We start from the raw sequence: 22,535 nt of genomic DNA on the forward strand, positions 1-22,535 counted from the left end.
TGGGAACGGGCGGCTCCGCGCAGGGGCGGCAGCGTGTGCCGGGAGCGCAGCGCGCCCGGGAGCCCTGCGGCACCGCCCGGCGCGCACCGACCCCCGCCTCTGCTGCCTGGCGTGCACCGGAGACCCCCCCTTCGCCATCCAGCGCAGCCGGGACCCCGCTTCTGCTGCCCGGCGCAGCCCAGACCTCCGCCTTCACCTCCTGGTGCACCCCGGACCCCCGGGTTTTGCTGTCCAGTGTATCCAAGACCCCCGTCTTTGCCACGCGGTGACCTGAGACCCCCGCCTTCGCCACCCCGTGCACAGCGGCCCCCCGCCTTCCCGCCCCGTGCACAGCTGCCCATCGCCTTCCCGCCTCGTGCACCCAAGGCAGCAGCCTTTATTGCGCAGCGCGCGGTGCTCAGTCCGCATACGCCGTGTGCTCCTCGCTGCTCTCCTCGGAGACGCCGCGGTCCCCGGGGGCGCAGGCCAGGCACGCGCCTCCCACGTCCCTCCAGCACGGCCCGCAGTACATGGAGCTGCAGGCGGGCGCTGGGCAGAGCCGGCTCCGCGGCGTCTCGGGCTCCCCGCACACCACGCAGCGCCGGCGCAGGAACCGGCGCAGACGCGGCCAGCGCCGGCAGCACCACTCCAGCAGCGATGTCCCCTGCAGCGGGGACAGGGCCGGGGGCACTGGGGCTGCCCCATGGGGACAGACCCCCCGGCCGGGCTGGACCGCTCTCCCCAGATGGGGGCCCAGCGGCCGGGGCACCGTGCAGGCGTCCCCGCTCACCAGGGCCTGGTGCTGGCGTGCCCGCCGGGCCACGCGCCGCCGCTGCAGCTCGACAAAGCACTGCCGCTGGCGTAGCAGCTTGTTGTAGAGGAAGAGCACGCGCGTCTTCTCCCGCTGCACCGGGTGCAGCCGTCAGGGGCTGCCGGCGTGGTCCGGGAACCAGCCGCGGGGCTGGTGCGGGGGCAGCGGGGCGGCGGGGCGGCTCACCTTGGGGAAGTAGAAGGCGGCGACGACGCGGCGCAGGCGGTACGTGTAGACCTGGGCCAGGCAGAGCAGCGCCAGCGCGCCCAGGGGCAGGCCGCTGGCCAGGTAGCCGTCGGTCGTCATGCCCCGGGGCTGCGGCAGGCAGGCTGGGGACGTGGGCAGAGGCACTCAGCGCCCCTGGCCCACGGGGCACGGCTGTCTGCGGCAGGGCGGGAGGAACCCCCCTCCCAGCCTTTTTTTCGGCAGGGGCGGCCAGGCGCCCCGTGCCGGGGACGAGCCCTGCCGGCAGCCCGGAGGGGCTCACCGAAGTTGGACGACTGCAGCTCGACGTGGGAGGACGTGTTCAGGGCCCCAATGGTGCTCCGCAGGAGCCGGGCCATCAGCGACGTGCCCATAACCCGCACCTCCAGGTGGTGGCTGCCTGCGGGAAGAGCACGCGTGGGGCAGCCCCACGGCGGGGCTGGGCTCTGGCCAGGCGGGCGATGGGGGGCTGCCCCCGGCGCTGCTGTGGGGCCAGGTGCTCACTGCGGAAGGAGTACTGCACGAAGGAGTGCTGCCGGATGATGGTGAGCATGGCGAAGAGCACGCGGTCCAGCCCCCAGGCGAGGAGCAGGAACAGCAGGGGCGGGATGCACTCCAGCAGCTCCACCGCCTGCGGGGACGGGGCTCCGTGGCAGTGTCCCCCCGAGCCCCTGACCCGTGCCCAGCCCCGCAGGGAGCCCGGCAGTGCCCGCCTCCGCTCTCACCATGCTCTGCAGCTCGGGCGGCTGCACGGCCACGCGGCTGGGGAAGATCACGGCGGAGAGTTCTGCCCGGCGCAGCGGCAGCAGTGTCCGCTTGTTCTGGGCGGGGGGAGCAGGCGGCTCAGTGCAGCCCCCCGGGGACCCGGGCCGCCTTCTGCACCCTCTTCCTCCTCACCTGCTTCCTGCGGCGGGCGTCAATTTGGCGGAAGTAGGTGGTGATGTAGACGTTGTCGAAGGAGATGTCCTCGTTGTAGCGCTTGGTGTAGGAGAAGGCCCTTGGAAGAGAGGCTGTTGGGGTGGGGTGCATCCCCCCGCCCTCCCGTGCTGCTGCCAGGCTCTGTGCCCTGCAGCCGGTGCAGCTCCCACCCAGCCCTCCCCGGCCCCACGAGCCCGGCCCGCACTCACGAGATGAAGACGAGGAGGAAGGTGAAGGAGAGCAGCAGGCGGAAGAAGGAGACGGCCCTGCCCAGCTGGGCACTGTGCTGCTGCACGTGCGTGGCCACCTCCTCCACGAGCTGCTCCCGTGAGACATTGGCGCCGAGCAGCATGTCGCGGTGCTCCTCCTGGGGCAGCGCGGCCGTGGGCACCGGGCAGCCCCCGCCCCTGCCCAGGCGCGTGGCCCTGGGGGGACAGGATGGGACGGGACAGGATGGGACGGGCACCCACCTGGAAGACCAGCTGGGCACTGAAGTCCTGGCTGAGGTTGTTGATGGATCCATTCACCATGTCGTACATCTTCCCAAAGTTGCCCTCCACGGGGATCTTTTCCCGGCACCAGGTGTGCATGACTGTGGGGCCAGGGAGGGGAGCGTGCCGGAGGGAGCTGGGACCCCCGGGCACTGTCCCATCTCAGCACAGCCGCCGTCCTGGGGCCGCGGGAGCTCTGGGGACCTCCGCCTTGGGCCGGTCCGAGCCAGGGCTGCGGCACCGCGGGGGCACAGGGCTTGGGCTCCTGGGCCCCACGGCCGCCCTGGGGCCCCGCATGTGACCCACCCTTGACGATGTGGCAGAGGAACTTGAACTTCATGGGCAGGCAGAGGAGGTGGCTGATGAGGGGTACAACGACGTGCTCCATGCAGGCCTGGTGCTTCATGCTGAACCAGTCCCGGCACCGCTGCATGGCCAAGTCGATCACATCTGGGAGGTCGAGGACCCTCAGGTCGGAGCGTGCAGCTCCCCGTGCAGCTGCCCCATCCTGCAGCCTGCTCATGCCAGGCACGAGGGCTTGCACAGGACTGCGGCAATGCACAGGGTGTGCACCATCCCTCCCGTGCATCACCTGTCACGTGCACCATCCCTCCCGTGCATCACCCGTCGCGTGCACCATCCCTCCCATGCACCACCTGTCACGTGCACCATCCCTCCCGTGCATCACCCGTCGCGTGCACCATCCCTCCCGTGCATCACCCGTCGCATGCACCATCCCTCCCGTGCACTGCCGCTGCTGCAGCCCGGCCGTTCCCCGCTCACATTTGCAGCGCAGTTTGGTCTTCATCTCGTACAGCTTCTGGGTGCTGAGGGCTTGCGGGGGGGCCGCGCTCCGGCCCTGGCGCAGGTCGTAGCCTGCCTCGCTGGCCACCTCCTCGTTGAGCCCCACGAAGGCCCGCGAGATGTTCTGCATCTCGGCGTTGAGCGTCCGCCCGCTCCGCTGGGGAGGGGGCGGCCGGCTCAGCGCAGCCCCCCGGGCCGCCCCGCGGCCAGCCCGCCCCGGCCCCGCAGCCTCACCACCATGTCCTCCATCACGGCGCGCAGCGGGGCCGTCGACACCTGCCAGAGCTGGCGGCTGTGGTTGACCTGCATCTCTGTGACGCAGCCCACCGAGCGGATCACCTCGTCCAGGTTGTGCCGCACGTTGGCCACGGGCCCTGGCACGCGCAGCGCCGGCTCAGCCCTGTCCCGCGGGCCGGGACCCCGCAGGGGCGGTGGGCGGGGGGGCCTTACCATCGTAGATGGCGGCGAGGGCATAGGAGAGCACGTAGACCCGGCCCTCCTTGCCCACGAACTTGGGGGCCACGAGCAGGCTGGCGCAGCGGAAGCGCGGCGACGTGGCCCAGCCCAGGGCGGTGGCTCCTGCGGGAGCGGGGAGCTGCTGGCATCCCGCAGTGCCCCCCCAGCCCCCCCAGCCCCGGCCTCACCTGCCAGCCCGCACATGAGCTGCACCTTGCGCGTCTCCGTGACCTCCATGGGCACGACGAGGAGCTGGCAGAGCCCTGAAACACCCCCGCGTGCCTGAGCCCCCAGCGCCACCGGCCACCTCGCCGCGGCCAGCGCCGGGGGTGCTCACCAAGGCCGAGGAGGGTCCCGGCGCCGGTGCTCAGGAGCAGCTTGCTGCCGCGGTGCTGGTCCGGCGGGCTCCAGAGGAACTGGCTGCACGAGGCCGGCAGCAACCGGGCTGCCAGGTGCCGCAGGGCTGGTGGGGGAGAGGCCGGTCCGTCGCCCTCCCGGTGCCCACGGGCCGCCCCGCTGGGCCCCGGCTGGGACCCTGGCGCGAGGGGGGGGATCTCACTCGTGTTGGGGGGTTTCTGCCTCCTGGGCGCCTCTGTCGCGGCCGGGGGCTCCCGCTCTGTGCCCGCCTGTGGCTCCATGGCTCCTGCGCCCGTGGCACCGCCGCCGGCACGGAACCTGCCCATTGTGACCCGGCCGTGGCGGTTCCGCCTGGAGCATCCTGGCACCCGTGCCCGGCTGGGCGAGGGGGCTCAGAGGCGCGCTGCCCGCGCTGCGGCCGGCATGGTGCCGGTGCCGGGGCTGGGCAGAGCCCTCCGGGGCTGGGGGAAGAGCCTGTCGCCGCGGGCCTGGGGCCAGTGGCTCCGGCAGCACGCCTGGCTGGAGGAGGAGAGCCAAGCTCGGGAAGCGGCCCGCAGCACCGCCGGCTTCATGCTGGGCATGGCCCTGGCCGGCCTGTACGGGGCCCTGGTCCTGCTGGCCCAGAGCCACAATGTCTGGTACTGCCTGGTGACCACCGTCAGCCTGGGCGCCGCGCTGGGGCTGGGCATGGCCTTCTCCGTCAAGGTGCGCGTCACGGTGCTGCTCGCGCTGCCGCACGCCTTCACCAGTAAGCGCCCGTCCCCCTGCGCCAGCCGCCCAGCAGGGACGGCTGCCGCCCGCCCCGCTGCCGGCGGAGCCCCGTCCACCCCCGGCCCCCGCTGTCCCGCAGGGGAGGGCAAGACGCTGCTGCTGCTGCTGGCGCTGGGCATGGCCACGCAGGGGCCCTGCACCAACATCCTGCACAACTTCTCCCGGGCCGCCGAGTCCATATCGTGCGGGGCTGAGCTCGCCCTCAACCAGACGGCCGAGCGGCTGCAGCGTGCCCGCGAGCCGCTGCTGAGTGAGACGGGGCGAGGGGGCACCAGGGCAGGTGGCAGGGAGGGGGTCCCGGCCGGGGGGCTGCACGCATCGGGGCCACGGGGAGCCGCCGGGTCCGGGAGGAGGGAGACAGGGCATCACTCTGCGCCAGCCCCGGGCTGCCCCTGCCGCCCGCGGCGCGGCAAAGGGACCCCCCTCCGCAGACGTGCTGGCCAAGATCAAGGACATCGCGCAGAAAGCCAAGGTGGTGGGCGACCGCGTCCGCAAGTTCTTCCACTCCATCATGGACTCCGTGAGCCACGTGGGTGAGTGGGGACTGCCGAGCCGGTCCCCTGCCTCCCCCCCCGTGCCAGCACCCCACGCTGCTTTCGGTCCATCCCTGCCCCCAAACCCCTGCCCACATCCCCATCGCCCTGTCCCTGCCCCAAACCCCTGCCCTCGTCCCTGCTGCAGCCCGAGCCCTGCGAAACGTGTGGATCTGGCTGGCAAGCGTGGGCACGCTGTGCAACCGGGAGCTGGGCACGCCGTACCGCCGCTGCCTGGACATCTTCAGCAAGGCCAAGGACAACTGCGAGCGCGCCATCCCCTTCCTCTACTTCCTCTGTTACGTCGTCGTCGCCTTCAAGCCGCTCTGCGGCCTGGCCAACAGTGCGTGCGCCGGGGCCGGAGCCCTCGGCTGAGCGGGGCTCTCCCTCCCGGCGTGGGGCACGCGGGGACGAGGGGGACGCCGTGCCCCACGGCACGCAGCCCCGCGCTGACGGAGACCCCCCTCCGCAGTTATCCTCCTCTTCTGCGTCATCCCCCAGTATGTCCAGTCCTTCCTCAGGAGGCAGATCGCCGTCCGTGAGTGTCCCGGTCCGCAGGCGGGTCGGGGGCTGCCCCGGCTCCCCGCCCCCGGCGCCGCTCTGCCCCACCGTCTGCCCGCAGCCCTCAGCAGCGCGCTGGACCGCGTCCGCCGCGAGTTCGAGTTCAACATCTCAGCCGTGCACCGCTTCGACGTGAGCCTCAACTCCAGCAAGACCCTGGGCGAGGTGGCCCTGGACATCATGGAGGGCGTGCGCGCCTGCCTGGAGCCCACTCGCCAGGTCCTGGGCCTCTTCGCCCACTTCTCCTCCTGCGTCATCCTCTACATGTACCTGCAGTGAGTGGTCTGCGGCGCGGGGCAGCGGGGACGTGCGCCCGGCGTGCCAGCACCCAGCCCCCCCCCCCCCCCCAGGGCGCTGCGGTACCGCCACCGGTACCTGCGGGACGACACCTTCGACAACGTCTACATCACACGGCGCTTCGTGGAGCTGGACGTGCGCCGGGCGGCACAGGGCAAGCCCACGGTGCTGCCGCTGCGAGCCCAGGAGAGCGGCCGCTACGTCCGCCCCGGTGAGCGCCGCCGGCGCGGGGTGGGGGGGGCGGCAGGGGGGCTGCCGCAGCCCGGCCTCACCGCCCACCGCCCAGACGGGCTGTGGTTCTCGCGGCAGGAGCGCCGGCGCTACGGGCTGGAGCTGGCGGCCGTGCTGCGGCACGTGGTGCTGGGGCTCGGCCTCATCCTGGCCGACTACAGCGTCTTCTGGCTGCTCGACCTGGTCCGGCACCAGCTCCGGGGGGAGGTGGTGGCCCGGGGTGAGCCGGGATGCGGGGGGCCGCCGCAGGGCCCCTGCCCGCCCGCCGCCCGCTCCGCCCTGGCGCTGACGGCCGGCCCACAGCCCCGGCAGGGCTGGGCGTCAGCGTGAATGGCACGGGCTACGCCAGCGAGATCTTCCGCGACCTGGTGTCGGCCTTTGACGCGCTGCAGCAGGGCAACATCTCGGTGCTGTCGCAGCGGTGCCGCCTGCAGCCCGTGGAGCCCGACTACCGCACCTACCTCACCATGGGTGACCGAGGGGCCGGGGGCGTGGGGCCACCCCGGGGCCGGCGCCGCCTGACCCGCCGCCTCCCCACAGGGATCCTCTACGGCGTCTGCCTCTTCATCGCCGCCTTCGGCAGCTACGTGGGCCGCCTGCGGCGGGCGGTGTGCGCCGCCTACTACCCGTGCCGCGAGCAGGTGAGACCCCCGGCGGGGCGGCCGGTGCTGCCGCCGCCGCCGCCGCTGACGCCCGCCCCGGCTCCACGCAGGAGCGCACGTGCTTCCTGTACAACAGCATCCTGGCGCGGCGCACCGGCCTGGTGCGCGCCCTGCACCGGGCCGCGCGGCGGCGGGCGGCCGACGGCGGGCACCCCACGCCGCTCCTCATCCTCGCCGCCAGGTAAGCGGCCGGGCGTGCGGGGTGGCGGGTGCGGAGCCGGGGGGCCCGCGGTGGTGCGGCCCTGCAGCCCGGCCACTTGCCGCCGCAGGCTGCCTGGCTGCGCCCGGCTGGCTCGGCTCCTGGGCGCGCGCCAGCGGTGCTGCCTGGCCTGCGGGACGGCGGGCGAGCGGGCGTGCGTGGCGTGCAGCACGCCCGGCTGCAGAGGTAGGCGATGACGGTGACGACGGTGGCGGTGGCGGGGGGCCGGCCGCCCCGCGCCGCTCACGGCCCCCCGCCGCCAGGGCTCTACTGCCGCGAGTGCTACCGGGAGCTGGGCGAGGCCTGCTCCGTCTGCATGGCCCCGCTGAGCCAGCGGGACGCGGGCGACGAGGAGCGGTGAGCGGCGCGGCGGGAGGCGGGCACGGCAGGGCGCGTGGGCACGGTGCTGCAGGCGGGCGGCACCGCTCCGTGGGAGCCCCGGCCGTGCCGCAGGCGCCCACCGCGTGCCGCAGGGACTCCAGCGACGAGGAGGCGGCGGGGCTGTGGCTGGGGGCGCTGCGGGCACTGCGGCGGCAGCCGGGGGCCCCGCGCCGGGAGCAGGGCCGGCTGCTGCGGCGGTGCCTGCGGCGGCTGCTGCGGGGCGGCGGCGGGGGCCGGCGGCTGCCCCCGACGCTGGCGGCGCGGCTGCAGGCCGGGCTGCAGGAGGAGGCGAGCGGGGACAGCGACGGGGGCAGCGGGCAGAGCTGTGGGGACGCCAGCGAGGACAGCTCGGGCTCCAGGTGAGGCGGCGGTGCCGGTGGCGGTGGCGGTGGCGGTGCCAGTGCTGGTGGGGCCGTGACGCCGCTCTGCCCCGCCAGCCTGGACTTCGGCTACCAGGAGCAGCCCGAGGGCAGCGCGAGCGAGCTGGAGGAGGTGACGGTGGAGCGGCCGCCCAGCGAGGGAGCGGGCCGCCCCGCGGGGACGCTGCCGGAGCCGGAGCCGGAGCCGGCGCGCCGGCGGCTGGGGGGGGGTGGCGAGTAACGCGCCCGCGCGCATCCCGCCGCCCCGGCCGGCGGCCCCGGCCCCCCGCCTCGCCGCGGACACAGCGCGCCCGGGGGGTCCCTGCTTCTCCGTTTATTATCAAGCAGCTTTCGTTTAAAAAAACAAACAAACGAACAAACAAAACGGAATGGAACAAAACAAAACGAAAAACGAACCAAAAAACACAACCTGGGAGCGCGGGGGGCGCGGCCGCCCGCGGATTATTCGTTTGGTTTCTACAACAGAGAGGTTCAAGTAGCCGAGATTTCAAGTTCACCGTAAGGCACTTTAAAGCCACGACAGGAGCCACCCCCCCCCCGTCCCCATCACCCTCCCGTCACCCCATGGCAAGGGACAGACGCGCAGAGGCCAGGCAGCGCCGGCGGGCAGCAGCGGGGGGGCCGGGGCGGGGGGGAATATATTACATCATCTTCTTAAATATAGATAAACTCTTACTTTAGGCAAATAGTGCCGGTCCCCTGCCCCCCCGGCCGGGCCGGGGGGGTGTGCAAAGGGCAGAGGGGGCAACCCACGGGGCTGGGCGCCCGGGGAGGTCTGCCGGGGGGAAGCCCGCGGGGCGGGGGCAGCCCCGCGCCCCCCGCCCGGGGGGGCTCACCCGAAATAGTGCAACCAGAGAAAGCAGCCGGGAGTGCAGGGGCGAGGGGGCTCGCCGGGGAGGGGGCTGCTCGCGGGGGCGGGCGGGAGCCTGCGGGGCCGGGGAGGGAGCCGGGCGCCGCGACCGCCGCCCCGGGGACACGGGGCCGGGGGCCGGGACCGGGACAAGCTATGTACAGCCCGGGGCGCCCCCGCCGCCCCCGAGCCGCCTCCCCGACGGGGCGGGCGCGGGGCCGGCCCGGCTGCGCCGCGGGGGGCGGGGCGGGGCCGCCAGGGGGCGCCCCGGGCCGGGACCGGGGCCGGGGCCGGGGCCGGGGCCGGGGCCGGGGCCCCGCGGGGGCGGCCCCGAGGGGGTGCCGGTTGCCCGCGGCGGCGGGGTCCGGGGGGGCCCGGGGGGGGGCGGCGGGGCCCCCCCGCCCCTTTGTGCAAATCCGCCAGGGGGGAGTTTCCCCCTTTGCATAATTCAGAACAAACCGTGACGGGAAAAACAGGAACAGAAACCCGTCGGGAGGCGCGGCGGGGCAGCGTGCCCGCGGGGCCCAGGCGTCCCGGCGGGCCCAGGCGTCCTGGCGGTGCCCCCCGACGGGGCGGCCCCAGGCGGCTCTACGCCGTCTCCACGGGCACGGCGCCGTCCGGCTGCGGCCCATCCTCGGCCTCGGCCTCGGCCTCCTCCTCCTCGTCGTCGGGCTGCCCCGGGCCCCAGTAGCGGGCCAGGGAGAGGCGCAGCCCCTCGAGCCGCCCGTTGGACAGGTCGAGCCCCGGCGGCCCGGTGGGCGGCGGCGGCGGCTCGTCGCGGCGGCGGCGGCGCGTCCGCACCTCCAGGCAGTTCTGGCCCTTGAGGTGCCGCTGGAGGTGGTCGTCCTTGGCGAAGGCCTTGTGGCAGAGGTAGCACTCGTAGGGCCGGGCGCCCGTGTGCAGGTGCATGTGGTTCTTCAGGTCGTAGCTGTGCAGGAAGCGGGCGCTGCAGTGCTGGCACGAGTAGGGCCGCTCGCCCGTGTGCTTGCGCATGTGGATCTTCAGCTTGTCGTTCCTGGGGGAGACACCCGTCAGCGGGGCACCCGGCACCCCGAGCCGGGACGGTGGGCACGGGGCACTGCATGGCACCGGGGGGGCAGCCCTAAACCCCCAGGACCACGGGACAGGGGTGCACCAGGCAGAGCTGCACCGGGGGGGCAGCCCTAAACCCCCGGGACTGTGAGACAGGGGTGAACCAGGCAGGGCTGCACGGGGGGGAGCAGCCCCAGGACCCCCAGGACCACGGGACAGGGGTGCACCAGGCAGGGCTGCATGGGGGGGAGCAGCCCCAGGACCCCCAGGACCACGGGACAGGGGTGCACCAGGCAGGGCTGCACGGGGGGGAGCAGCCCCAGGACCCCCAGGACCACGGGACAGGGGTGCACCAGGCAGGGCTGCACCGGGGGAGCACCGGCACCCCGGGCAGGGCGCCCCGAGCTCGGGCCGGGGGGGGACGCCGGCGCGGGGCCGGGCACTCACCGCGTGAAGCGCACGCCGCAGACCTCGCAGGCGAAGGGCTTCTCGCCCGTGTGCGTGCGCATGTGGCGGGGGAGCTTGCCGGCGCCGTGGATGACCTTGTGGCACACGGGGCACTCCTGCGGCATCTGCGAGCGGCGCTTGCGCACCAGCTTGTCGGGCGTATCCAGCCCGGGCGCCAGCGACTCGTGGTGCAGCGAGCTCAGGTAGGCCATGAGGTGGGGGTCGATGGCGTCCTCGTCGGAGGCGGCCTCCTCGGGTGACAGGGGCGGCTGGTAGGGGAAGGGGAAGGCGTGCGGGGGCAGCTCCTCCTCCTCCTCGGGCGCCTCGTAGCCCTCGTAGGCGGGCGGCAGCCCCTCGGGCGGCGGGGGCGAGGGCGGCCGGGGGGCCGGCGGGGGGCTGCCGCCCGCCTCGGCGGAGGGGGGCTCCTCGGCACGGTGGTTGAGGCGGGCGCCGCGCGCCTGCAGGAACTTGCGGGTCTTCTTGCTGCGGCGGGCGATGGGGCGGGCGGGCGGCGGGGCGGCGGCGGTGCCCTCGGGCAGGGCGGCGAAGGCCTCCAGGTAGCGGCGGGCGCGCTCACGGTCGCCGGCGTCGGGGCCGGGCGCCTCCAGCCCGCTGCCCTGCAGGATCTCCACGCAGGCGGCGATGACGCAGGGGATCTCCAGCAGCCGGGCGGCCTGCAGCACCTCGCCCATGTTGGCGCTGCTGATGGTGAGCGTGGCCGTGTAGGCGAACTCCAGCAGCGCGCCCAGCGCCTCGGGCCCCACGAAGTCCAGCTCGCAGACCTCCTGCCCGGGCCCCGGCCCCGCGAACAGCTTCTTGAAGTAGCGGCTGCAGGCGGCCAGCACGGCGCGGTGCGTGCGGTACTCCAGCCCCTGCGTCTTGATGGTCACGTCGCAGAGCACCCCCAGCTGCCGCTGCTCGTTGAGGCTGCTCAGCAGCTCACTGCTGTGCTCGGGGAAGGGGATGCCGATGAGGTCGTCCTCCGGGCTCGCCATGGTCCTCACCTGCGGGAACCACCGGCGCCGGTCACCCATGGCGCTGCTGCGAGGCCAGGGGACCAGGACCCCCCACACCCCGACGAGGAGCGTGCTGCTGCGGCCCCGGGGCGCCCGGGCGCAGCATCCCTGCCAGGGTTGCCGCAGGAATCTCCCGCAGCCCCGGGGCACTGCATCCCTCCCCAGGTTCCCGCGGGATGCTCCTGCAGCCCTGGGGTGCCCGGGCGCAGCATCCCTCCCCGGGTTCCCGCGGGATGCTCCCGCGGCCCCGCCACCACCACCATGCCCCAGTGCAGCAGCTGGCGCCCTGCGGAGGTGCCGGCGCCCCCCGCGCCGAGATTTGCTGCGGGGGGGCCCCGCGGCGGGCGCCGGCGCTTCCTCCCCCGCGGCACCCAGCCGCGCGGCCCCCCCCGGCGCGACCGCAGCAAAGGGGGAAATCTCGGCGCGGGGCTTTTGAAGCGCGCCCGGGCGCGGCGCTTCCGACCCCCCCGCCGCCCCCCGCGGCCGGAGCCGCGGCTCCCGGCGCCGCGTCCCGGGAGCGCGGGTGGGCGGGCGGCGAGTGCCGGGAAGAGGGCCCCGAGGGCCGGGGCCGCCCCGCGGAGCCCAGCCGGGCTGGGAACGCAGGCCGCGCTTCCTGCCGCGGCAGATTAGGATCAGCGCGAGCGCCGGATCCTGCCCCCGCTCCCGCTGGGGGCCCGGCCCCCTCCCTCCCCCCTTTGCCCCAGCCCGGGGCCGCTCCGCGCCCAGCCGAGCCCTGCCTGCGCGAGCAGGGCCTTTCCCACGCTGCGGCTGGCAGCGCTTTGCGTCAAACGAGCCATAAACCCGGCACCGAGGCCTCCTGGGCCGGCAGCACCGCCGGGGCAGGCTGCGCCCGGCTCGCCGCGGCCCGTCCCCCCCGGGCAGGCCTGGGGGAGCCCCGTCCCCGCCCGAGCCCCCGGCGCCCGAGCCCGGCCCGGCGCTACCCCGGCTGCCCGGTGGCGGGGGGGGGCCGCTGGGGGCTGCAGCCCGGGCATGCACGGTTGCAAGCGCAGCACCGCTGCACCACGGGCTCGGCGCCGAGCTTGGTGCTGCCCCGTGCCGTGCCGAGCCAGAGCGCGCCGAGCTGCAAGGGACAGTGCCGGACAGCGCGGGGCCCGTCCCCGCCGGGCCGGACCGTGCCAAGCCGCGCCGTGCCGCCCCGGCAGCGGGGGACGTGCCCCCTCTTGCCCGCGGAGGGGCGGCGCGGCCGGCGGCCCCCGGCACAGGGGCCCATCCCCGCGCCGGCCGCTCCCTGCGCTTGGGCGCCCGCCAGCTGGGGCTGCCTCGGCAGGCGGCTGGGAACGGCCCCGGAGCAACCGGCTGCGGAGCCGCCCCAGCCGCTGCCGAGCAGGCCCGACCGGCAGGGCAGGCGGCAGCCGCCCCCGAAACTGGGAGCCGGGCAGTGCCGACCGCCCGGGACGCGGCGCCGCCGGGGGACCTCCGCCCGCCCCCCGGACGCCTGGGTCCCCGCCGGGGCAAGGCCGGGCGCGGGGCAGGGGCGAGCGGATTAGGGCCGATTAAGCCATCAGGCCCCCGGGAGCCAACAGGCAGCGACAGCCCCCGATGAGATTAGGCCGGATTAGCAGCAGGGGGGAGGATTAGGGGAGGCGAGCGCCCTGCGCGGGGGCTCGGGGGGCACCGGGGCGGCTCGCTGCGCCCGCCGCCCTGCGCGTCGCGGCAGCACCGGGCACCGGCCGCGAGCAGCACCGCGGCTGCGGCTCCTCCCGCCGGGGAGCACCGCGGGGACGAGCCGGGGCGGCCGCTCTGCTGCCTCCATCGCCCCGCCGCGCTGCAGGGCGCAGCCCTCCCCGGCAAAACCCCGGCGGCAGCAGGCCCCGCGGCACAGACACCCCAGCCCCGCGGGACATCCGGGCACGGCGCGCGCCAGCGGCTCTTCCTGCGTGCAGCGGCGGGGCCGGCACCAGGCGACGGCGGCTCCCGCCTCGGGGATGCTCGAGGCCCCGGCGCCCGCCCGCAGCAGGGCTCGGAGGAGGCGCCGCTCCGGTCCCCGCCGCCGGCGCGGGATGCGCTGCCGCTGCCCTGCTCCCGGTGCGGTGCCGAGCGCGGGGCGATGGCACCCGGGACCCCCGGGAGCGCGGGGCCGGATGTCTGCGGAGGGAGCGCCCTGCGCCGGGGCAGGGCGGGGGCGAGGAGGCTGCAGGAGGGGGATTTTCCATCGCACCCAACCGCCCGTTGCCGCCGCTTCCCCGACACCCCCGCCCCCTGCGCATCCTCCCCCCGGGAGCCGTCACATGCTGAGCGGGTGCCGCCATTGAGGCGATCGCAGCGCGATAAGGAAACGGGGGGGGGGCAGGTGCGAGGGCGCCGCCGCCTCCCCCAGCCCCACGGTGTGGCCCCGGGGCAGGACCGCGCCGGGACCCCCATTGCCGGCCCCGCGTCGCCGGGTGGGGGCCGACCCCGCGGTGGCCCCCGCCGCGCTTTCTCGGTTACGTCAACGCCTGCGGCTGGGCCGGTTTCGCCCTCTGCGGCCGGGGAAGGGGGGTGACGCCCGGCGCCGCTTCCCGGGGGCCGGGCGCCGTGGGGGGCCGGGGCTGGCAGCCCCCCCAGCTGGGCCGCGGCGCCCATGGGAACCACGCGAGGCGCCGGGGCGCACCGACATGCCGGAGCCGCCGCCGCGGCCGGCCGCTGACATAACCGCGCCGCCTGCCCGGACCGGGCGCCATGCCAGCACCGGGACCCCCGGCCGGGGTGGGATGGGCCCCCACGGCGCCCCACGGCCCCCGCAGCACCCGCGGCTCCCGCGAGGCACCGGCGCTCTCGAGGGACTTCACAGCCGCGCCGGGGAGAATGAGTCACCCGGGAAGGTGAGAGCAGCGCGAGCAGCGGCCCCGCGCCCGAGCCGGGTGGGCAGTGCGCAGCCCTGGAGCGGGAGCCGGCACATGCCCGGGGGGCGCCGGGGGTCCCGCTGCGGTGCCGGGGGTCCCGCTGCGGCAGGGCCCCGGGGGGGAGCACCCCGGACGCAGGGTGGGGGAGCAGCCCCACTCTTCGACAGGGGAAGCAAACAGCGAGCACACGAGAAAGGAAATGGTTTGAAGAGAAAAAGAGGGTAAACAGAACCCACCCGCCCGGCGGCGAGGGGGAGCCGGCCCGCCACAGCCGGCACCCATGGGGCAGCGGCCCCACCGGCCCACCCCACTCCTGGGGCCGTGGTGACGCCCGGGCACCTCCCGCTACCCCGGTGCCAGCCAGGTCCTGCGGCCAGGCCGCCCGGCACTGTCCCGGGGCTCGAGGCCGGGCTCGGCAGGCGACAGGGGGCCGGGACCGGGTGCCCCAGCGCAGCGCCCATCACCTGCCGCGGGGAGTAGCATCACCGGCGGGCGCCGGCATCACCCGGCGGGCGCAGCCCCGGGTCCGGGTACCGCCTGTCCCGTCCCGGCGGCAGCGAGGGTGATACCCGGCGCGGGCCGGGGCGACGACGGCATCGCGGCGCGGGGCCGTGCGCGAGCCCTCCCCGCTCACCTGGCGCGTGTCCCCGCGTGGCTCGGCACTGGCTCCGCGGCCCGCGCACGGCGGCGAGGGGAAGGCAGGGCGCTGTGCGAACTTGGCCCCGCTCCCCGCTGCGCTTCGGCGCGGATCCCACCTCAAAAGGAGTTGACGCCCACACCCCGGGTCACGCACCTCCCAGCCCCGCTTCCCAGAACACACACGGCATTAACTCTTGTGCAGCCGGCGCCACGGCGCGGGGCGCCGACCGGAACCGGTGCCGGGGGGGCAGCCCCGGCCCCCTCCCGCTCGAGGAAATTCCCAGCACCGGGGCCCGACGCGCGGCCTGGCCGGGGGCCCTGCGCCGCGGGCATTCCCTCCCCACCACCCGTGTGGCCCCCGCGTCCGGCGGGCCCGTGGCGCCCCGGGGCAGGGCGCTGGGTGCCGGCCGTGGCCGAGCCGGGCCGGGCTCGGTGTGCCATGGCCTGCTCCGGAGCCGCCCCCCAGCCCTGCATGTCCTGCTCCGTCCCCGGCAGAGCCCCGCAGCCCGCCGCCGCCCCGGGGACCCCCTGCTCCAGGGAGCTTCGAGGTTCTCGCAACCCCCCCGTGATTACCCGCTCCGCGTCCCCGGCTAAGCGGCAATTAGGAGCCCGGGGAGCGCGCCCCACGCCCCGCCGGCGGCACCCGGCATCCGCCCCGGCCGCCCACAGCGGGAACCGTGCGGGGCCACGCCGGCGAGGGCAGAAAGGGGAAGAGCGCGGGGCCCGGGCGGCCACCCCAGCCGGGCAGGGAGGGGGCCGCGGGCCCCAGCAACGCTCGCGGAAAGAGCCGGGCGCGTTGTGCAAGAGCCCGACCACAGGGGCGGGCAGGAGGGTGCCGCGGGGGGCAGCAGCGCAGCACTGGCATCGCACCCGCCGCGGGACACGTGGGCCCGCGCAGGTCCCGCTGCACCGGGGAAGGCTCCAGCCGTGCACCGGCCCCGCCACGACGCAGGGTGCAGGCCGGCCTCCCCGCCGCGGACGGGGCGGACAAGGGCGGCAGCACCTTGCAGCCGCTGCAGCAGCACCGGGGGCCATGCTCCCGCCGCGGTGTGACACCCTAGGACGCCTGACGCGGGCCGCCCCGGCGGTGGGCACAGCCGCGGGAGGAAGGCGCGTGGCACCTGCCCGCCAGCCCCACGCCTGCCCTTTGCTCCCCATAAAGGAGGGGAACGGCGCCAGCCCCCCCAGCCCAGGTGTGCCAGGTGCCAAGGGCGGGAGATAAGGTGGGCGAGGCGGGCAGGGAGGGGCACAGCATGGGCACGCAGCCCTGACTCAGGGTTCCCGCTGGTGGCCAGGCCCCGCTGGGGTGAGTCACCACGTCCCCCCACCCTGGGGGTGTTGCAACCTCCCACGCGCCGTCGCCAGAGCCAGCCGCAAGCTGCGCCTCTTCCCCGGCCGGGGGGACGGAGGGCGCCCTGGCCCCCGCGGGAGCCGGCCGAGGAGCCCGGGTGTCCCGGGCACCGGGGAGGCCGTGGCGCCGACCCAGGTCCGTCCCGCTCCGCGCTCCGTCCTGCCCTTGACCAGGCGCCGCGGGACCCTGCAGGCAGCACGGCCAGGACGGGACCCGTCCCCACGAGCATCCCGGCCGGCCGGGCTCCACGGGCTCCGCACGGTGCCAGTCGCCGTCCCGCGGGCAGGACGGCCGCATCCAGCACGGGTGTCCCCCGGGACGCAGGGGCAGCCGCGGCACAGGGCTGCGGCCTTGGCGGGGCACCGGGCAGGCGGGCGGCCGCGGGGGCTGCTGTCCCTGGTTGTGCCCTGCCGGGGGGCCGCACGGAGCGGGAGCGGCAGCAGGAAGGAAGGAAGGGGTTGCTGAAACGGAGCTTGGTGGGGGGAAAAAGGAAGGAAACGGTCAACAGCAAACCCTACGTTTGATCACCCCGGGAGCAGGGCGAGCCCCCCCGCCGGGGCACAGCCCGTGCGCGCGTGCCACCACGCTCCGGCCCCCCGGCTCCCGGCCTGGCAGGAGCCGTGGGGGGCACTCCGGGAGGCCGAGCCCGGCCGCCGGGGCAGAGCAGGACGAGGGTCCAACCAGGCCAGCCGGGCTCCCGGCGTTCGGCCCCGCTCGCCAGCCCTCGGGTGGGCGACGCCAGGCGGCTCGGCTCCCCGCTGCACGCAGACGGTCCCAGGAGCCCCGCGGAGGCTGGCCAGACCCCCAGGCCCCACTGCACTGCGTGGCCTTGGGGGGGCCCGTGGGACCTCAGAGCATCCCCAGGAACGGAGCCCATCAGTGCCAGGGAGCCGGCGCAGGATGGGGCCCGGCGCTGGTCCCCACGGGGGTCACCCGGCAAGGACAGCCCGTGGCCCCCCCTCCCCGCCCACCGAAATAGCCCGGCTTCCGCCCCCACGGCAGCTGCTTGCCGGCTCCCCGCTGCCCACGGATGATCCTGCCGAGGCCGGGAGGGGCGGGCGCCTCTAATCCCCCCGAGCCCACGGAGCCCTACGCGGCCGCCCCGCACGCGGCACCCCTGGCCCCTCTCCGCCGAGCAGGCCCTCGCCCGGCTCCCGGCACGGAGCAGAGCCGGGGCGACCCGGGCCACAGCATGCGGCCCCCCCGAGCCTGCCCAGCCCGGCAGCGGCAGGAGCCCGACGGGGCGGCAGGATGCCCGGCATCCCTTCCCCGCGCAGTCCCATGCCCACGGGAATCCCCCTCCTCTCCCCTGGTGCCGGCCGGGACCCGAGCATCCTCCCACCACCCTCGCCGCAGAGCAGCCCGGCCGAGCCACCCCGGCACCGCCGACCTGGGCTGCCCCCGCGCCGGGGACCCGCCGGCACCACAGCGGCCGGCCCCACACCCCGCCCCGCCGGGGACCCCGCCACGGCCCCCTACTCACCGCCCCCTCCGGCCGCTGCCCATGGGGCCCGGCGCGGAGCCGCGGGCAGAGCCGAGCATGCAGCACAGCCGAGCCTGCCGGGAGAGGCCAGCGCTCGCCTGACCTACTTCTCCTTCCGCATCACCTGCTTTCATTTTCCCTCGCCACAGCTCAGTCCCCCCGCCCGCCCACAGCCCGGCCGCGTCGCGCCAGCGGCTCCCGGGGCCGCGGGGCCAGTGGTGCCCGGGGCTGCCGGCCGGACACGCTGAGGGGCTGCACGGCGCGGCCGGGCCCTCCTCGCGCACTGAAGGTCACCGGCCGCAGCTGGAGGGCAGGCGACGGCCCAGGCACCGGGCACGGCCGCCTCCCCCAGCGCCTGCGCGGCCACCCGAGCGTCACCTCCCCGGCACGGAGCGAGTTCGACGGGTCTCAGCCCGGCCCCTCGCGGGGCCCGCGGCTGCCCCGGGGCGTGGACACGCGGCTCCCGGGGCATGTCGGGGACGCGAGCACGGGGCCCGGGAGGGCGCGGAGAGCAGCACTGGGCCCTGCCCGCCTCGCCGGCACCCCGCCGGCTCCCGCGGAGGGGTTACCATGGAAAGGCCACGGCGCAGGGGGAGCGCGCGCTCCCGGGGGCTCCCGCGAGCAGCCCGAGCGCTGCCAGGAGAGATTTCTCTGCGGTTTCATCATCCACCGCCCGCCCCGAAGGAGAAGTTCCTGCTGCGGCGCGGGGCAGCAGCCGCCCCTCGAGGGCCGGCGCGCTGGGCTGGGCTGGGCTGGCCCCGCTCGGGCCCTGTGCCCCCAGCTGCGCCGCCGCCCGCCCCTCCAGGCGCGGGGCCCTCGCGCGGTGCCACGTGTGCACGGAGGGTGCAGAGCACCAGCTGGCAGGGCTGCACTCGCAGAGCCTCCGGCTCGGCACCGCGGCGCTACCGGCGAGGGGGGGCCACCCGGCCCGGCCCCGCACGAGCGGCCGCGGAGGCTCCCTCGGCCCAGCCGCCGGCAGGGCCACGCGCAGCCGCCCCCAGCCCGTGCCTCCCCCGCCCCGCGGGGCGCCCCCAGCCCAGCGAGCCCCGCGGCACGCACCGGGCCCCCAGCCACCGCACGGGCGCTGTGTCCCGGTGCCTGCTGCCCCCCACCCCGCACCCCTCCCCCAGCCCCACAGCTTCCCCTTCTCCGGGCACCGAGTTCAAGTTCCTGAGCTGAGCCCCTCCCTCGGCGCCCCTGCGCGGCCTCGCGCCCGCTGCCGCCCTGCCCCGGCGGCACGGGGGGCCCAGCCGGCCCCCACCAGCGGGCAGCCCGCCGGGCCAGCCCCACCGCACACAGGTGGTGGTGGGGGAAACCGAGGCACGGAGACACTCACCCCCCGCACCGAGTCCCAAGGGGACGGGAGCACCCGGGCCGCCGGCCTCGCCGCTGGGAGGGAGCCCGGGCGTCCCACGGCGAGCCCGGCCCCGCGGCCCCAGGTCAAGGGCAACCTCAGCCCAAGACAGCGGCGCGCGTCTGGCGCTGGTCGGGGCGGCCGGCGTCGGGACGGTAAATACCGCACCCCGCCCCCTGGACAAACACCAGGCCGGGGGCAGCCAGCCCGGGTGGGAACAATTACGGCAGGGCTGGGTGCGCGCGGGGCAGAGTCCAGCAGCCCCAGCGCCCGGCGGGCGCCGCCGAGCGCCCGGGCCCCAGTGGGCAGCGGGGCCGGGACGCTCCCGCTCCCCCTCCCCAGACCCGACCAGGGCCGGGCGAGCGGGAGCCTTGCCGGGCGCAGGCAGCTCCGGGCAGCAGTGCCCCGTGCCCGCAGGGAGTGCAGGCGCCGCGGCTGGCTGCCAGCCCGCCAGGCCCGGGCAGGGCCCTAGCAGGCCACGGGAAGGGGGCCGGGGGCACCCGCTGCTCTCCCGCGCCCAGCCTTGGCCCCCGGGGGCTCCCGGGCGGCATCGGCGCCGTGACAGCGCCCTCCCCTCCCCTCCCCACCGGGGACGTGGCCCGGGAGCACCCCGGCAGCAGCAGCCAGCCGGGCCGGGCCAGTGGCCCGCTACCGGGGCCGCCCCGCCGAGTTCCCCGCGCACGGACCGCCGCGGGGCCGCCACCGCCAGCGGCGCCCGGCGGGAGCAGGAACCGGCCTTCGCCACCGGCGCCCCGCACCCCCCCCGGCCGCCGGGAGCCGCTCCCCGCCGGGGCTGCCGCGCCCGCGCCCCGTCCGCCCTGCCCGTGCCCGGCCCGGGCCGCCCCCCCGCCTGGCACCCTGCCCGCCGACGTGTCCACGTCCGCCGGCCCTGCGCCGCGCCGCGCCGGGCAGCGAGCGGGCACGGCCAGCGGCGGGGAGCGCCTCCCGGGCCGCCGGCAGCCCCGCGCCGGCCGCACCTGCCCGCGCACCTGCGGCGGTGCCTCCGCGGCGAGCGGAGCCGGAGCCGCCGCCGCCGGGCGCCCCGCGCCACTCACCGGGGCCGGGCTGCAGGCGGGCGCCGCGCCGGGGCCGGTGTCGGTCGGTGCCTCGGTGCGACCCGTCGGTCCGCGCGCTCCGTCCGTCCGCCCGCCCGCCCGCGCCGCCGCCGCCGCTCACCTGCGCGCCGCGCTCACCTGCGCGCCCCGCCCAGCTGCCGCCGCCGCCGCCGCGCCCCGGCGCGGGCCGGTCCCGGGCGCCGCCCCGCCCTCCGCCTTCACCTGCCGCCGCCGCCCCGCCCGCGCCGCCCCCCGCCGCCGCCGCCGCCAGGAAGCGCCCGCCCCCCCGCCGCGCTCATTGGGCCGCGCGCCGCATCGCCGGCCTCCCATTGGCGGGGGGCGCCGCCCCTCACCCCCCCGGACACACCCCTGGGGCGGGCGGGGGCCCCCCCGGGGCGCGGGGGGCGCCGGCAGCGGGGCCGGGGCCGGCCCGGGGGAGCGGGGGGAGGAAGAGCTGAGTCAGAGGCGCAGGAAGGAGGCGCAGCTGGGAAGGATGATTAACGGGGCCCCGCTCGGACCGGCCCCGGGGCCGCCCCGCCGCCCGCCGCGGGCAGGGAGGGAGGGAGGGAGCGAGCCCAGCCCGGCCGCCGCGCCCCGCTGCCCAGCGCGCTCCGCCCGCCGCGCCGCGCTCCCGGCCCCGCCCCGCTCCGCCGCGCGGGGAGGGGCCCGGCGTCGAGCGGGCACCGGCGGGGGGGGGAACCGGGCACCGGGAGGGCCGGGCCGGGGCTGCAGCCCGCGGGGAGGCCGGGCAGGCGGCCAGGGCGCCTGGCTTCCGCGCCGGCCCCGCCCGCCGGGGCCCCGCGGCTGCGGCGGGGCAGCGCCCCCGGGCCCCGCAGCCCCGGCGGCCCTCGGGGCCGGGCGGGGCGGCCCCCGGCGCGGCCCCTGCGCAGGTGCCTGGGCGGGGGCCCCGCACAACCTGTTTGGCCACCAGCGGCTCCGGGGAGGCGGCGGCGCGGCGCTCACCTCGCCTCACCCCGGCCGCGGCCGCGGCCCCCCCGCCGCGCTCCTGAGTCAGAGCCGCGGCCGCGGCCGCTGCCCGGCGCTGGTGGAAAGTGTGAGCCGCCGCCGGGGCTGCCAAGGCAAACAGCCGCCCTGCGCAGACGTTATGTCAGCGGGGAGGGGGGGGCGCGGGCCGCGCCGGGGGGCACCGCTCCAGCGCCGGGGCCGCCCCCCCCCCCGCTCCTGCGCCCCCGGGGGGGCGCCCGCCGCCGCCCGGCCCGGCCCGGCCCGGCCCGGCCCGGCCCGGCCCCACCTCCTCCGGCCGCCGCGCCGCCTCCCGCCCGCTGCGCCCGCCCCGCCGCCGCTCCCGCACTTTCACTGCCTCCGTCCGTCCCTCCGGCCGCAGCGGCTCACCCGCCCCGTCCATCCGCGCTGCCACTTAGCCGAGCCCCAGCCCTCGATCCAGCAACTCCGTTTCCCCATCCACCTCACCCCCGTCCCTCCATCCGTCCGCCTTCTGCATCTCCAGCCAGCTCATCTCCATCCATCCATCCATCTTCCTCATCCAGCCGGACAGCTCACCCCCATCCGCCTCACCTCCACCCATCCATCCCACCTCCATCCATCCGTCCACCTTCCTCACCTCCGTCCATCCATACCCTCACACCTGTCACCTCCATCCACAACCTCCATCCATCCCTCCATCCACCCGCCCCTGCTCCCCCCGGGGGTGCCCGGCCCGGGGGGCCGGCGCGGGGGCGGCGGCGAAGGGGGAAATCCGCAGAAAATCCCCTCCGAGGCGCTGCCGCCGAAACCGGTTCCCAGGCCCGCGGCGCTGACTCGCACCCGGCCTCAGCGCGGCCGCCCACCGGCCCGAAACCAGCCGCCCACGGCGCCGCCGGCTTCCGCTTCCCGGCGCCCCGGCGGGGCCCGGCGCTCCCGGACCGGGCCGGACCGGGCTGCGGGTCCGCAGCCCCTGCGCCGGGCCCCGGCATCGCACCCGCCGCCGCCTATTTATAGACCCCGCCGGGGAAACGGCTTCGGGGAGGGACCGGCGGGCGGGGAAGGAGCCGCCGGCGCGGCCGCCGGCCCGGCGCAGCCCCCCCGCGCCCCGGGGGAGGCGGGCGAGGCCGCGCCGCTCCCCGGCGGGCTGCGGGGTCCCGGCACCGGGCGGCGACGGACCCGGCGCTGCTTCAGCCGCGGCGCTATTCGGCGCCCCGCGCCCGCGGCTGCGCCCCCGGTGCCCGCGGCACCGCCCCCTGCCCGCCGCCCCGCCGCCCCGCCGCCCGCCGGCCCCGACGGCGCGGCCCGCACTCACCTCCTGCCCGCGGGGCCGGGCGGAGCCGGGGAGCCGCCGGGCCCGTCCAAGCCGGTCCGGCAGCGTGGCAGGAAGGACCGGGCGGTCATCGCGGCCCGGCGGCGGCCGCCTGCAGAGGGCACTGCCGGTCCCCGGCCGGGAGCCCCGGGCCGCCGAACCCGGCCGAGGGCCGC

The 22,535-nt window shown here is 77.1% G+C and overlaps 3 protein-coding genes across 8 annotated transcripts; 1 reads left to right on the plus strand and 2 right to left on the minus strand.

Annotated features, from left to right (window-relative positions):
* Positions 1 to 397: 397 nt before the first annotated feature.
* On the minus strand, positions 398 to 4,301 carry DCST1 (DC-STAMP domain containing 1). Its single transcript, XM_064498797.1, has 15 exons — positions 4,001 to 4,301; positions 3,852 to 3,926; positions 3,658 to 3,786; positions 3,442 to 3,581; positions 3,187 to 3,364; positions 2,710 to 2,853; positions 2,383 to 2,504; positions 2,122 to 2,279; positions 1,892 to 1,991; positions 1,720 to 1,815; positions 1,499 to 1,625; positions 1,278 to 1,394; positions 977 to 1,119; positions 770 to 883; positions 398 to 643 (listed from the first exon to the last, which is right to left on the minus strand). Exons 1-15 carry the CDS (start codon positions 4,299 to 4,301, stop codon positions 398 to 400), a joined length of 2,190 nt encoding a protein of 729 aa, XP_064354867.1.
* DCST2 (DC-STAMP domain containing 2) lies at positions 4,300 to 8,255 on the plus strand. The gene is made up of 15 exons (XM_064498799.1): positions 4,300 to 4,768; positions 4,871 to 5,041; positions 5,223 to 5,324; positions 5,473 to 5,667; positions 5,797 to 5,862; positions 5,947 to 6,160; positions 6,236 to 6,393; positions 6,469 to 6,633; positions 6,717 to 6,884; positions 6,954 to 7,054; positions 7,126 to 7,256; positions 7,345 to 7,460; positions 7,538 to 7,631; positions 7,748 to 8,014; positions 8,093 to 8,255. Exons 1-15 carry the CDS (start codon positions 4,300 to 4,302, stop codon positions 8,253 to 8,255), a joined length of 2,580 nt encoding a protein of 859 aa, XP_064354869.1.
* Positions 8,256 to 8,333: 78 nt separating this feature from the next.
* Positions 8,334 to 22,466, minus strand: ZBTB7B (zinc finger and BTB domain containing 7B). Of its 6 annotated transcripts, none has more exons than XM_064498855.1 (3): positions 22,363 to 22,466; positions 10,365 to 11,368; positions 8,334 to 9,900 (listed from the first exon to the last, which is right to left on the minus strand). In XM_064498855.1, exons 2-3 carry the CDS (start codon positions 11,357 to 11,359, stop codon positions 9,474 to 9,476), a joined length of 1,422 nt encoding a protein of 473 aa, XP_064354925.1. In that variant the 5' UTR covers positions 11,360 to 11,368; positions 22,363 to 22,466; the 3' UTR covers positions 8,334 to 9,473. The 6 variants fall into 6 exon arrangements, with proteins under 6 accessions (XP_064354925.1, XP_064354920.1, XP_064354923.1 ...); XM_064498850.1 differs by lacking the exon at positions 22,363 to 22,466 and adding an exon at positions 20,244 to 20,450; XM_064498853.1 differs by lacking the exon at positions 22,363 to 22,466 and adding an exon at positions 20,227 to 20,308.
* Between the last annotated feature and the right edge of the window lie 69 nt (positions 22,467 to 22,535).

The sequence above is a fragment of the Dromaius novaehollandiae genome, chromosome 29 (assembly GCF_036370855.1).
Source record: "Dromaius novaehollandiae isolate bDroNov1 chromosome 29, bDroNov1.hap1, whole genome shotgun sequence".
NCBI lineage: Eukaryota > Metazoa > Chordata > Aves > Casuariiformes > Dromaiidae > Dromaius > Dromaius novaehollandiae.

Bases quoted from the DNA above. Each gene is read 5' to 3' on its own strand.
- DCST2 (XM_064498799.1), top strand. From the start codon at position 4,300: ATGGCTCCTGCGCCCGTGGCACCGCCGCCGGCACGGAACCTGCCCATT. The intron at 4,769-4,870 runs GTAAGCGCCCGT...GCTGTCCCGCAG, and splicing joins GCTGCCGCACGCCTTCACCA to GGGAGGGCAAGACGCTGCTG. The intron at 5,042-5,222 runs GTGAGACGGGGC...CCCCCTCCGCAG, and splicing joins TGCCCGCGAGCCGCTGCTGA to ACGTGCTGGCCAAGATCAAG.
- DCST1 (XM_064498797.1), bottom strand. From the start codon at position 4,301: ATGGAGCCACAGGCGGGCACAGAGCGGGAGCCCCCGGCCGCGACAGAG. The intron at 3,787-3,851 runs GTGAGGCCGGGG...CCGCTCCCGCAG, and splicing joins GCTCATGTGCGGGCTGGCAG to GAGCCACCGCCCTGGGCTGG. The intron at 1,992-2,121 runs GTGAGTGCGGGC...CTCTCTTCCAAG, and splicing joins TTCCTCCTCGTCTTCATCTC to GGCCTTCTCCTACACCAAGC.
- ZBTB7B (XM_064498850.1), bottom strand. From the start codon at position 20,435: ATGGGAGGCCGGCGATGCGGCGCGCGGCCCAATGAGCGCGGCGGGGGG. The intron at 11,369-20,243 runs GTGAGCGCGGCG...TGGTTCCCGCAG, and splicing joins CAGCTGGGCGGGGCGCGCAG to GTGAGGACCATGGCGAGCCC. The intron at 9,901-10,364 runs GTGAGTGCCCGG...TGTCTCCCCCAG, and splicing joins TGCGGCGTGCGCTTCACGCG to GAACGACAAGCTGAAGATCC.